At 35.5% G+C, this 14,031-nt stretch overlaps 1 protein-coding gene across 1 annotated transcript in view; it reads left to right on the top strand.

The window, feature by feature from the left end:
- The window catches only part of CFAP47 (cilia and flagella associated protein 47), a 478,944-nt gene that overhangs the window by 157,834 nt on the left and 307,079 nt on the right, over window positions 1-14,031 (top strand). Inside the window, exons 28-30 of the mRNA XM_048213784.2 lie at window positions 1,477-1,602; window positions 2,771-3,002; window positions 12,559-12,780. Of these exons, the coding sequence (XP_048069741.1) occupies window positions 1,477-1,602; window positions 2,771-3,002; window positions 12,559-12,780 (580 nt within the window). The remainder of the gene's footprint in view (window positions 1-1,476; window positions 1,603-2,770; window positions 3,003-12,558; window positions 12,781-14,031) is intronic.

Raw genomic sequence — 14,031 nt, forward strand, 5'->3', positions numbered from 1 at the left:
TCTCCACTTGCTTCTTCAAATGTTTACCAGTCCTATGAAATCTATTCAGTCCTGTTCTGCGTGACCTTTTCTCTTACTTTTCAGAAGAAATAGAGACCATCAGGCAGGAACACTCTGAACTTCCAAATCCAAGCATGCATTGGAACCCATCCTCTCTCCTGTCACAAAGCCAGGAGAGGCAAGACTCTCTCCTGATGTAGGCCATTCCTCCATCTCAATCTCTTCATCCAGCGACCTTGCTTAATCAGCTAACCTTGCTTTATTCTTGCCCTTCAAATCATGCCTCCCTCTTAGCTGCTTTGGGGGCCTATGCAGGATTACAACAAAGAAGAAAAAGGCTATATCTACTCAGTGGAGAGGCTCGTTCCCAAAGAGAAAAAAGGTGAATTCAGGCCTTGCATTCCTGATTTAATCTTTGCAGATTTACCGATCAGGTAAACCATTTGATTTCCCAGACAGGGGAAGAAAAATAGTGAAGGAAACTAAATAATTAGAGCAGCAATAGCTTCCTTTAACAGGAAGGACACGTCAGGGGTGAGGCAGAGCTTTCTTCCATTTTACTGCTCTTCTGCCACTACTGAGCAGCGGGTTACACTGTTGACCCCCCCCCCCACCTCTGTCATCAAACTCTCTCAGGACTTCCACATACCGTACCTCCCTGGGGTCTTCTCACCTCTCTGACTGTTGCATCTGAGCACATACATATTACAAATTTTATACACATTCTCAAAATTTTAAAGATTTTCTGAGCAATCCTGATGTTACATTTTTATATTCTTCTAATACACTTGAGGGGGGCAGATTTCAGATAATACAACATAATAGAAAGAGCAGTGGATGAAGTATCACAGAACCTGGGTGGAAATTCTGTTTTGTGTTCTTTTTTTTTTTTTTTTTTTTTAAGATTTTATTTATTTATTTGACAGAGAGGGACAGCCAGCGAGAGAAGGAACACAAGCAGGGGGAGTGGGAGAGGAAGAAGCAGGCTCATAGCAGAGGAACCCGATGTGGGGCTCGATCCCACAACGCTGGGATCATGTCCTGAGCCGAAGGCAGACGCTTAACCGCTGTGCCACCCAGGCGCCCCTTCTTATATTCATTTTTAAGCACCATATATAATCCAAAAATTTTGGTGTAGAAACATTTAAAATGATTTACATATCTTTGTTTATCCTAAAGTTGAGCATTGTTCATTCTCCAAAAACTTTGATATGCCACAATAATGGCCTTGTTAAATAAAATTAATTCAGTTCAGAAAACCATATCAGCTTTTACAATCTTTTCCTTGACATCTTATTTTAAGTATAATGGACATTTAGACTTTAAAAAATTTTTCTCCTCTCTGTATGTATATTTATACATATTTATTATGTATAATATATATTATATAGAAAATTATGAAATTCAGGTTCAGTAATTTGAGAGTGAATTCACAAATGCTTGTTGACTTACTGTGCTCCAATGTATCTTTTGTAGATAAGGGTGACAGTTCTGTGAAGAATAGAGATAATGTTTTGCTTCCCTGCCAAGAAGCTGGTTTATCCTCTCCTGCTCCTACTAAATTTAATGATGCTGAGCCTGCAGAGAGAAGATTGTTTGTTGGTATGTGGCAAATATATGTTGTCAGCAAACCCAGTTCATAACATGATCTGTTTAATATTATTGAATTGAAAATATAGGCTTTTTCAGGTAAGAAGAAATCCATTAAGAAAAACGTGAATTTTTCATTAGTTTTAAGTAGGTCATCTGCTTTGGGAGCTCTCTCCAATGATGTGGAGCAGAGATTCTCTCATGTTTTTTGTTCACAGTGTACTTAGTATCTCAGTACTTTTCCCCTAAGTCAAAAGATATGCCAGGCAATTCACTTTATTAAATGTTTTGGTTGAAAAACCTGAGAGTAGTCATTCATGTTATATCCAACATATGCAGTAGTGATATTTAACAAAAATGTTCAATATCCTGTAGAGCCCCTCTAAATTTGACACGACATCCCGGGTACCCTCTGTACAGTCTGAGAACTGCCAGACTATGGGTTTGTCTGCCAATTATTTAGCTGGATCCAGTATTACCTATCTTAGTAAGAGATGAGCACAGATAAATAGATAAAGATATGACATATGAATTTGGTATTATCATTTGTAATTAACTATTCAAATATTCCTTTTTCTGGATATGGGTAATTTTGAAAATTTGCCTATTTATTGAATTACCAAACCAAATTAAATATTGTGAGGTTTTTAAATGGCTGTGAGCTCGTGCCATTACATAGATATTTGTGAAAAAAGTACAAAATCATTTTGTATCCTTGAATATATCTCTACTTCGAAATGTTTTGTTTTATTAAAGTGCTTCACTTAGATAAAAAGTCATTTTGAATACGAAACCAATACTTTGTTTCTATATGTTTTCCATCTAAGGTTTAAATCTGTCCATTAAGTAGAACTGAAAATGGTCAAAATATTTTACATGTGTAATTGAAAATGAAACATTCCATTTTGGGGAATGTTTTCACATACCATTATGGCAAGAAGAAAATGTAATGGTTTTCATTATTGAGATTCAACCATTTTTAAAGTATTTCTGTTAGGTATTTGAAAATAAATCTGTTTTCTTGTTTTCAAGATACAGTAAATTGACTCAGAATTTCTTTGTTAACATAGCATGATTTGTAAAATTTGCTTTATTTGTCTGCATACAAATAGCAGTAGCTGACAGAATATTTTACTCTATGGTGATGTAACCCTTTTTGACAAACAAATATGAATTTTAGGAATTGAAATAATACATGAAAGGTTGAACTCAGACAAAAGTAAAACGTCAAAGAAAAACAATGATAGATCTATGGAGAAGGAGGAGAAAAATGAGCAATGGTTTTCTCCTGAAGAAGGAACAAAGGCATATGTCTTCTTTGAGAAGGTTGTAAATGCTGCTCAGACGTGGTTCAGTCTCTTCGGCTGGCCTGAAGGACCCCATTCTCTTTCTATTCCAGAAACAATAAGAAGGTAACAGCTATGTGTTTCTCTAAAATTTGCTTTGTATCATATAATAAAATATAGTCTACTTATTGGGGCGGTTTTACGTGAAACACAATATTAAATGATTTATTCTAGACTGGTAAATTAGGAGGAGGCTACTAAGAAAAGCAAAAGGACACACATATAAATGCTTTGGTATAGTTATACTTTTTTTTAATGAAGATTTATTTATTAGAGTGCGTGCATGTGCACGTGCGTGCACATGTTGGGGAAAGGGTAGAGGGAGAGGATCTCCAACAGACCACGCTGAGCGTGGAGCCGCACTCGGGGCACCACGTGAAGCTCCACACGGGGCATGAGATGAGGACCCTGAGATCATGACCTGAGCCGAAACCAAGAGCTTAACTGACTGAACCACAGAGGCTCCCCTGGTATAGGTATACTTTTTTTTATATCTTCTAAACATCGTATGATTTGAGGTCAGTATTGAAAATCTCTGAACCTCACTTTCCTCATCTGTCAGATGACAAGGAGTTTACTATGGGTAAGAAAAGCCATTTTAAATCTGAAGACTTTGAAAACTCCACGTGTATATAAAAAGGCAATATCAGCCCTCGATCTAGAGTATGGTCAGGTAGACAGTCCATTCAATTCCCTCTTTCATGGGCTTTTTATTACTCAGCATATCTAAAGTAGATAAACTGCATTGGTTTATATTAAGTCACTTAATTCTGTTATTAATTGAAATTGAAATTTAGGCACCTCCCTTGGTTAACGTTACTACTGTAGTGGTTCTCACAATTCTTTTTTTTTTTTTTTTTTTAATTTTATTTATTTAGTTGACAGAGACAGCCAGCGAGAGAGGGAATACGAGCAGGGGGAGTGGGAGAGGAAGAAGCAGGCTCATAGCGGAGGAGCCTGATGTGGGGCTCGATCCCATAATGCCGGAATCACGCCCTGAGCCGAAGGCAGACGCTTAACGACTGCGCCACCCAGGCGCCCCGATTCTCACAATTCTTATCTCCTTTCTCAGAGCTTGGGGTGATTTGCTGGCATCATAGGGGCAAGTACTTGATCTCTGTAGCTAGAAGAGCTATAGTAGCATTTTTGCATCTATATTTAGGAGTGAGTTAGGTTATGCTAAGTCTATAGCTTTCCTATAAGTTACCTTTTTCAGTTTTTTAAATTAATGGGACAATATCAGCCTCATAGAATGAATTAGCTAATATTTCATCTTTACCTATGCTGGAGGAAAATTAGTACAGCGGATACACTGAAAATTTACAAGCTTGATCGTAAAATCATCTGACTCCAGGGAATTTTTTAGAGAAGTTATTCTGCTAATAACTTTTCAGTTTTCTGCTTTGCTGTTTGTTCTACTGAAAATTGAATCTATTTTGAGTAAATTTTAATGATTTGCTTTCATTTTAGGGGAGATCATTGATCAAACATTTAAAATTCATTATCTGATGGTAGTGACTACTAGTATTATTGTTTATATGTTCATAGTCTCTTTCTCATTTATAATTTTTATTTAATTTTTATTATACATATTACACTTTTATGTCTCCTATGATGAATAAAGTTTTGAAATAATTTATCCATTTCTATGTTTTCTAAATCATTTAATGCTGATTTTTTCTTTATAATTCACTTCTTTAAACTTGACTTGTATGCTTAATTATTTTTAGGTCTATACATTTATGTCTTTACTTCATGTTGGATGCATCCCAGAATTTTTGCTATTAAGCATTCTCATTTTTGAGAATTCTTTATAGAGCTTGTGATATTAATTTTTATTTTCTGTATATTTTTACTGTAATGATTGCTAATTTTTTGCATGTTATTGGACTTAGGAATCTTTATATACTTGCACATTTGTATTAATTTGGGGGGCATTTACTTATGTTATTTTGTTTTATGTTTTCCTAATGTAAAAGATGCCGAGATTCAGTATATCTGTTTGTAATTAGTAGCAGTTACTTCTGGATGTTATGTAGGAAGGATTTCAGAGTGAGATCACTGGATCAAATAATACAAGCTTTTAAAAATCTATTTTATTTTTGGGTGATTTTCTAATAAGTTTTCTATTTTATATCCCTACTAATGAGTTACATTGCTGTTCTGGTTGTTAACTGACAGAGTTGAGTACCTTGCTATTTTGATAGGTCGGTACCCAGTCATGTCATTGGGTACTGCTTGGGGAAAGACAATTCTAGAGGAATATGGGGACCTCTCTAACCCTAGTAAGGAAGCTGACCCATGCCAAATATCTCTAAATAATAAGAACTTTGACCAAGTAGCAGTGTTATTCACTGCTAATTCTTTGTTTGGAATATTTGAATCATGGACTCTCAGGCTAAGAGGATACTTTCAAGGTAAGATAATGTTGCCAGTCTTTGAACCACCCACCTCCAATGTTTCCTACATTACCCCGTCATCTGGGCTCACTCAGTTTTTCTCATGAGAAGTCTAATTTTATATTTTGTGAGTACCGTGTTCATTCTTTGAGAATTATTTTATGGTTCCCATTTCTTTGCTAATCTGCAATTTATGAAATAAAATCTGAGTGTGGGAATATTTTATATCATTCAATCTACTTGGTATTCATTAGGCCCATTTGCTTAGAAAACTCATCTTTCAGCTATTCTCCCCCCCCCCTTTCCTGCCCTCTCTTTTCTCTATTTTTGTCTATTCTCCCTCTGTCTCTTTATCTCCTTTTAGAATGATGGTACATCTACATGACTGATCCTTTATACCACTTTCAGTTTTGTTCTATGATTTTCATCTTTTTCTGTCTTTGCTCTCTTATGTTTGTAGATCTTTTTTAAAAATGTTTTATTTATTTATTTGAGAGAGAGAGAGAGAGCACTAGTGTGCACAAGCGGGGAGAAGAGCAGGGGGAGAAGGAGAGAGAGAAGCTCAAGCAGACTCCCTGCTGAGCACGGAGCCTGAGCTGGGCTCAATCCCACGACCCTGAGAGCGTGACCTGAGCCAAAACCCACAGTCGGACGTTTAACTGACTGAGTGTCCCAGGCACCCCTTGTGTGTGTAGGTCTTCTTCACTTGCTCTTCCAATCTTCTATAAAATGTTTAAATTGGTGTTTATAGTTTTATTTTTCAGGAACTCTGTGTTATCCTTCCTTCCTTCCTTCCTTCCTTCCTTCCTTCCTTCCTTTCATCTGTTTCTTTCATAATAGCATCCTGTTTTGGGGTTTTGGATGCATGCCTTCTCAAATATCTCTTCCAAATATAGTACTTGGTTTAATCATCATGATTACTGTGCTGAAGGTCACTTCCTTCCTCTGTATCTGCCAGCTGTAATCTTGGTGACTCTCTTACGTTCCTTTTGGAAAAATGGTTTCCTTTTCCCGTATAGCCTACTGCTATGCAATCCATCATTTAAATTTATTCCTCAATACAATCCCATCCATTCTTTGTTTTATAGATTTTCTTCAGAGTTTTTGGTATGCTAATGGTTCTTTTGCCAATTTTAGTGTTGTTACCGGTCTCTAGTCTTTCTGACATTTCAGGAATATTTTGAGAGGGAGAGAAGGTAAGCACACATGTTAATTTTATCATTTTGAAAAGAGAGTTGATCTTCCTTCTCATAGTTTTCTACAGTTTTACTGTTCCGTTTATGCTAGCTTAACGACCTATCATTTCTGTTATTGCTTTCATTTTTGTGGTCTAGCAATCCATGCCCTACTGAACTTGCTTGGCGATATGTCTCTTACCTTGTTCCTTTAAAAATAATTTTGTGATGGTATTTTATTAATGATAATGGTTAATATGTATTGGACTGTTATTTTGAACAACCATAATTATATGTGCTTTGTGGATATTAATTCACTTATTCTTTATAATGATGCTGTGAGGTAGGTACTATTATTATGCCCATTTTACTGATGAGAAACTGAGGCAGAGAGAATTAGTAACTTTCCCAAGGTCACTCAGCTGATAAATAGCAGAGCTAGGATTTGAACCCAAGCATTCTACCCCAGAGCTAGTACTTTTAAGGATCATGCCACTTTCCAATTATTACAGGATCAGATTAAGATTTAGGAGACCTTAACAGTTGAAAGACATGAGCTCCACCATTTGGCATTTTTGTCTTTGGCTTTAGACTGGGCACTATAGATACCTATGGTTAGGTATATCAGCTCAAGAAGATTAAGAATACAGTAGTCTAGAACTGAGGAGAGTTATGTAATCCTAATGTTGATAGGCTGAGTAAGTCTAGGATTTCAGATCAAGTGAAGCTCAAAGTCCTGGGCATGCCGTGAATTCTAGTGAAGTCAGCCATATTAACAGGGAAATTGGAATTGCCTGGCCTTATATGCAGTAACCCCCCACTGGAGAGTCATCTGCTACAGGACATATAACCTGGAAGACTAGAAATCATTGTAAATTATGGTATGGATATCAAAAACTTTTTGTTTTCCTTTTAACATTATCGAACACTTTTTGACATATTTATGTATCACCTTTCTTGAACCTGAAGATACAGGTTGTCACAAATGCTGCTTTATTGGTGTGTTATCTCAGGTAATTTCACTCTTTACCAACACCAATTTGCAGGAGACAGGCAATATGGCCCATTGCATTTGGTGATTTGAGAGATATTCAGGTGGAATAGCAGAAACCAATTATTTGAGGAGATTACCTTTATTGATTAGTGGTCTTTTTTCAATTCTTAGATGCCCCTAAATATTATTTATTTTTAGCCCTTCCCCAAATCACCAAAAGATGGAAATAGCTATTGTAAAATACAAGAGAACACAATATATTTTCAGAAATCATCAGAGGAAATGTGCTAAATACTGTAGTCCACTCACTTCAAGTTGGATGAATTTTGGGAATTAACATTTTTTCCAAACACTACTGGGAAAATCTCTAAGCAGCTGATCACAGAAACATTTAAATCCTAGTGGCAATTCCACTGCATCTGGCAGAAGTGATTGCAGTACTTATCAGTGCTAGTCCAAACTTCCACTCCAACATGTACTTCCTTCCAGCTGCCACACACCAAGAGCACATGCTGGAATGCCAGTCAGGAAGCTTATGGGAAAGAGTTCAAATTGTTTCGAAGCTACATTTTATCCCAGAAGTTTGCATGTAGTGTAAGTATATAGAATCTCACGGGAAATCAAATTAATCAGTGGAATGTTCTACCAATCGTAATGACAGCATGCAAAATAAAATATTTTCTCCATGCTTCTGTTTCCTCATTTGTAAAAAGGAGGTAATGATAATACCTACCTTATAGGGTTGTTGTGATATTTAGAAGAGGTAATACCTTTATTAGAGCAGAACATAGAACCTAGTAACCATTCAATAAATAGTAGCTGTTAATATTAAATTTAACTAGGATTATGCTAGTAGTGTTCTCTATTTCTGATTTCATTCACTGTATTCACCAACTCTTCTATTTGACAGTGGAAGGTAAATTTAAAGCCCATCTTTTCCAAGCACTTACCAAATGATATTTCATTAACAATATTTCTCCTTCCCTTGCACAGGATTTTTTCCCCAGTTTGATGTAGGAAGTTTTGACATTTTCTAAAAAGTGTGTGTGTGTGGGGGGGGTGGTATGCTTTTTCTTTGCCATTTTGAACTGCTGGCAAGATCACTGATAAATTTAATAATATAAAGTTTCTCCTCCATTTCTGAGCAGCCTGCCTCTTCTTTCTGCCAGCCATATCCAACAAAATCACAAAACTGTGTCTTTAGACTGAAAGTGTTAAAATGAAAATGGTTAAATAACTGATTAGAGTTGGCTTCCTTGAATTCTTTTCTCCACTTTGCTGTAAGAATAATGAATCATTTAATATTCTTTTCGAGATAGTTTCCTTCTTTAACCATTTTACTACTTGCTTGCTGGTCATAAGTGCTAAGTGGTAGGTGGTTTCTTTACCTGGAAAGATAGATCACAACAGAAGTACACCAAGCCTTTTGCTTGTGAATATTTTCAATCTCCAAAGTAGGAGGACTCTCGAATAAGAAACTTAAAATCTTTTAATATCTTAACATATAACCAAAAGGAGAAGGAATATTGTTAGCAATTATCAAGCTTTTAAGTAACATAAAGTCCACATTTGTGGGGTATGCATACATATAGTTATTAAAGAAAAGATTGTAGTTTATACATCATAATTTGTGCTCCCAATGGGCAGTCCAGTTATTCACTAACAGCATCACCTTTTCCTTTAACAATTTTCTGAACAATAATTTTCACTAGCTAATTTCAGTCAGTCTTTGGGTGCTAGAGGAACTTTGAAGACCCAAGCTGTTTCCTCATGACTTTTTTTTTAATTTTATTTTTTATTAAAGATTGTTTTATTTTATTTTATTTATTTGAGGGAGAGAGACAGCCAGTGAGAGAGGGAACACAAGCAGGGGGAGTGGGAGACGAAGAAGCAGGCTCCCAGTAGAGCAGGGAACCCGATGCGGGGCTCAATCCCAGGACTCTGGGATCACGCCCTCAGCCGAAGGCAGACGCTTAACGACTGAGCCAACCAGGCACCCCCCCCTTTTTAAAAATATTTTATTTATTTGAGAGAGAGAAGGAGGTAACGAAAGAGCATGAGTGGGTCGGAGAGGGTGAAGCAGGCTCCCTGCAAACAGGGAGCCCAATGCAGGGTTCCATCTGATCTGAGGACCCTGGGATCACAACCTGAGCTGAAGGCAGACGCTTAACATACTGAGCCACACAGGCACCCCTCCTTTTGACTTTTTAAATCATGAAATATAACACACATAGAGAAAGGTCACAAACCAAGTGCAAACCCTCATCTTACTCCTAGAGCAAACCCCTATGCAGGTGTCACTTTAACAGCACCTCAGAGGCCTCTTATGACCCACATAATCTACCAGATCTCTATAATTGAAAGGAAATTACTAGCGTGACTTTTATGGTAATCATTTCCTTAGTTGTTGTTTTTTTTTAAGTTTTATTATGCAAGCATAGATCTGTAAACTCCAGAGTTTACTGTTTTCTTGAATTTTAATCATATTTATCACCATGTAACTTATAAACAGAATTATAACTATGTGAATATGTGTGTAGCTACCACTAGACCAAGAAATAGAGCATTGCTAACATCTCGGAATCCCTGCCCCTTCTAATTCCCTTTCCATCTCCCAGAGAGGTCACCATTATCCTGAATTCTAACACCAAAGATGAGTTGTTTCTATTTTTGAACTTTATGTAGGAGGAATCATACACTTTGCATTTTTTTTGTAACGTCTGGATGTTTTTTGCTCAATATTATGTTCATGTGATTCATTTTTGCATTTCAGAGTTGATTATTAGTAATGCTGCACACTAGGCCATTGTATGAATATTCTATTATTTAACCATTCTGTTCATAGACATTTCACTGGCTTGTAGATTTTTCTATTGTGAATAACGCTACTACGGAAATTTTAATATATGTCTTTTGGTACATATTTCTGTAAGGCATATATGTTAAGAGTAAAATTGCCAGATCATAAGATAGAAATATGAACACCTTTGGAAATTACTTCTAGACAATTTTCTAAGGTGATTGTGCCAATTTCCTCTCCCACAGGTCATATATGAAAGTTCCAGTTGCTCTGCATTCTAAGAAACAGTTAATATTGTCCATCTTTTCAATATCAGAAATCCTTTCTGATTTCTTACTCTTACATGTTACTCCTCTTGCTATTAAGAAAATTTTTACATGTTCTTGGTCATTTGGAAATGTATCATATCAAGAGCCTGTTCTTTGTAGTGATTCTTACTGGGATTCATAGTGATTCTTTCATCTGTGGTTTGATTTTTTATTGTCAGTTTTGGAAAGTTCTCAGCCTATATCCTTTCCATTATGTGACTACCGTAATCTCTTAGGCCTCTCCTTTGCTCACTCTTCTGTATTTTTCCATCCTTTTGTTACTCTAGGTTGTAGTATAGATACTTTCTTATGGCCTATATTCCATTGCATTAATTCTTTCTTCACTTGATTTAGTCTGCTGTTAACTTCATCTGTTGCTCTTTTGGTTTTGCTTATTGGATTTGTTTATTTCTCAGTTTTCCATTTAGTTATATACATATATTTTAAAGATTTTATTTATTGAGAGAGAGAGAGAGAGCAAGCTGGGGTAGGGGCAGAGGCAGAGGGAGAGAGAGAATCTCAGGCAGATTCCGTGCTGAGCACAGAGCCCAATGCAGAACTCGATTTCATGACCTTGAGATCGTGACCTGAACCAAAATCAAGAATAGGGTATTTAACTGACTGAGCCACCCAGGGCCCCCCCCCATTTAGTTATATTTTTATATAATTTATAGTTCTATGACAAAATTCTCAATTTTAATCATAGGGCATATAATTACTTTAAAATCTGTGTCTTAAAACTATAATATGTGGGGGCCCTCTGTTTCTGTTTATATTATTTATTGTTTCTATTTGTATTCAACTTGTTGCTCTTTCCCCTTTTTTTAGTTGTTGTTTGATTATGCCTTAATTCTGTTTAGATCATTTATCTTTTTCATAATTTTTTATAGAAATATTTTCAGGTATTTTTTCCATGAAATATTTGTTTGCTTTATTGGTACCTTCAGTATATACTGCTTTATTATATACAATACTAATGACGAACATGAGAAACAGACAAGTCAAGTAGCTTCCATAAGGTCACACAGTAAGAGGCAGAGCCAGAATTTGAGCAATGGTAGTCAGCCCCTTATCTAAGTCAGTGTACTTTGTCCTATAATATGCAATACAGACCTATTAGCTACCGAACTGGAGAACTGCCATTCAAAATGGCTCCTTGGCACTTTTTATTTGTCAGTCTAAGTTAGTGATACATTTTGACTCTGATTGCTAGCAAACAAATAGATAATATAATATAGTATTAGATAATTGATACACTATAGACAGCAAGAATTGGTTGGATATTTTTTTTTTTTACTCCATTTAAAAATTAGCATGCATTATAACTCAGTGTGGGAAGTTATCAGAAATAGAGATTGTACTGTATTATTTAAAGAACAGAGAAATATATAGGAACAATAGCTTTCTGGACTTATCTTTTAAAATGTGAATCTCTGCTTACAAGGCCAATTTGCAGTATGTGCCCTTCTAATAACTAAAATACATAATTGAGAAATTATGTGTAAATTTGTTTTTGTCTAAACATGTGTGATGAATGTTTGACATCTATCTTCAAAGCTGTTATAGGCATTATTATCTCCAATTTAAACAGTATAAAATTTGAGTTCAGTGAGTTTGGATAATTTCTCTACCAGCTAGTAGGTAATGGGTCCAGGACTTAACCCCTGTACTATTTCTCCAAAGCATTTACATTTTCTAATCAAAATCCAGTTTTGCAGACCTGACAATTGCAACATTACATAATGTTTTGTGTTTAAAACAAGGTAATGAAAAGCTCCAGCGTTATCAAAATATCTAATTTGTACTAACAAATGGTAGCTGAATTAGGTGAATTTTGTAATTTCTTATTTGATTTTAAATCAAACTTTGTTTAGTCATTGAACATTTTTTTCATTACGTAACATGTTGAGGTTTTTTTTTTTAATTTTAAAATTGTTTTCTCATAGGGAAGTGTTTAAAATACAGTTCTACTCATCAGCCTCATCATCCAAAAAATTTTACAGACAGAGTGACTTTTCCAGATATAATAAGACTATTTCTGATGTGATGCTCCACTTGAGTGGAAAAATGCCACCTGGAATTAATTCAAGTCAGTTCTCACCTGAGGATTATACTGAAAGGGTGACCCAACTTCATTTTCAACATTCTTCACTTCTTGAGTTTCTCAAGTAAGAGCATGGGTGTGCTAATTTAAACATGTAATTATGGCTTGGATAGATACATAAGTAGATGGGTAGATAGGTAGATAGATAGATTTTGATATTATTTGTCTTTTTATAATATATTTACTAAGTTTCCACTATACACATAACTGTGTAATATATAAATAATAGAAAATAAACATTTCATAGGCTATTAAATTGATAATCTAAGGTGCTCATTCTCAAGCTTTATCATCTATCCAAATCATTGTGCTAGCATGCTAATCAGGTTGCTGGCCCTTACCCACAGAGTTTATGATGTTAATTTGCATTTATAAGGACTTTCAGGTGATACTTACTTCTTCTGGTCCGTGACCTAATTTTGAGATTTCTCACCTAGACAAATATATAAATCCATAGTAGTAAAAAGGCATGAAACCAAAAAGTTTATTTCTCAGAATACTGTTAGTATAATCTCAAGTTATATTATGAATTTTTAGTCTGCATAGTTAAGTCTTTTAATATTTAAGTAGTCAGCAGGTGAAAATTTCCATAAATGGTTGACAGAAAATATAGGAAAAATACTTGTCATTATAATGTCTGTATTCTCTGCAGAGATTAAATGGTGAGTGACCATGAAATGGAAAAGTAGTGTTTATTAAAAGTCTGAGGAGGGTATTGGTGAATTTATATTACTTCTTTTGCCTATATTTGCAGTATTCTTATCCACTGGAACATCTATAAGCAGTGTTACTATTCCATCTAACCATGCTTCTATATCACAAAAAGAGCATTTGTTACTTGTAACTATTTATGCAATAGAGTTCATATATTTTGAAATATATTACTGTGTTTTTATATCATTGCTTCTTTCTGTATGGAATCTACTCCATAGTTAGCCAGAGATGTTCACGTACCTTAGCAGGGGTGGGGATGAAAGGTAACAGGAGGGATCTTATAGCTTGAATGCAAATGTAAAATTTGGTGTTCAAGTTTTTTAAAATTCCAGATCAGAATTTTTGAGTCCCTTCCAACACTATGGTCTTAAAAATTAGACATGGCACAGAGAAATAGCAGTATAACAGCAGAGTAGGAGTACCCTAGACTCACCTTGTTCCATGAACACAACCAGATAACTATCAAATCATCGTAAATACCCCAGAAATTGACTTGAACGCAGACAGAACTACCCAACTAAAGAGAGAGAAGAAGCCATGTTGAAGAAGGTAGGACGCCTGGAGACATGGTTAAGGGGAGAAGTAAATCCTGAGTGCTGTG

This window comes from Ursus arctos, chromosome X, assembly GCF_023065955.2.
Source record: "Ursus arctos isolate Adak ecotype North America chromosome X, UrsArc2.0, whole genome shotgun sequence".
Lineage (NCBI taxonomy): Eukaryota > Metazoa > Chordata > Mammalia > Carnivora > Ursidae > Ursus > Ursus arctos.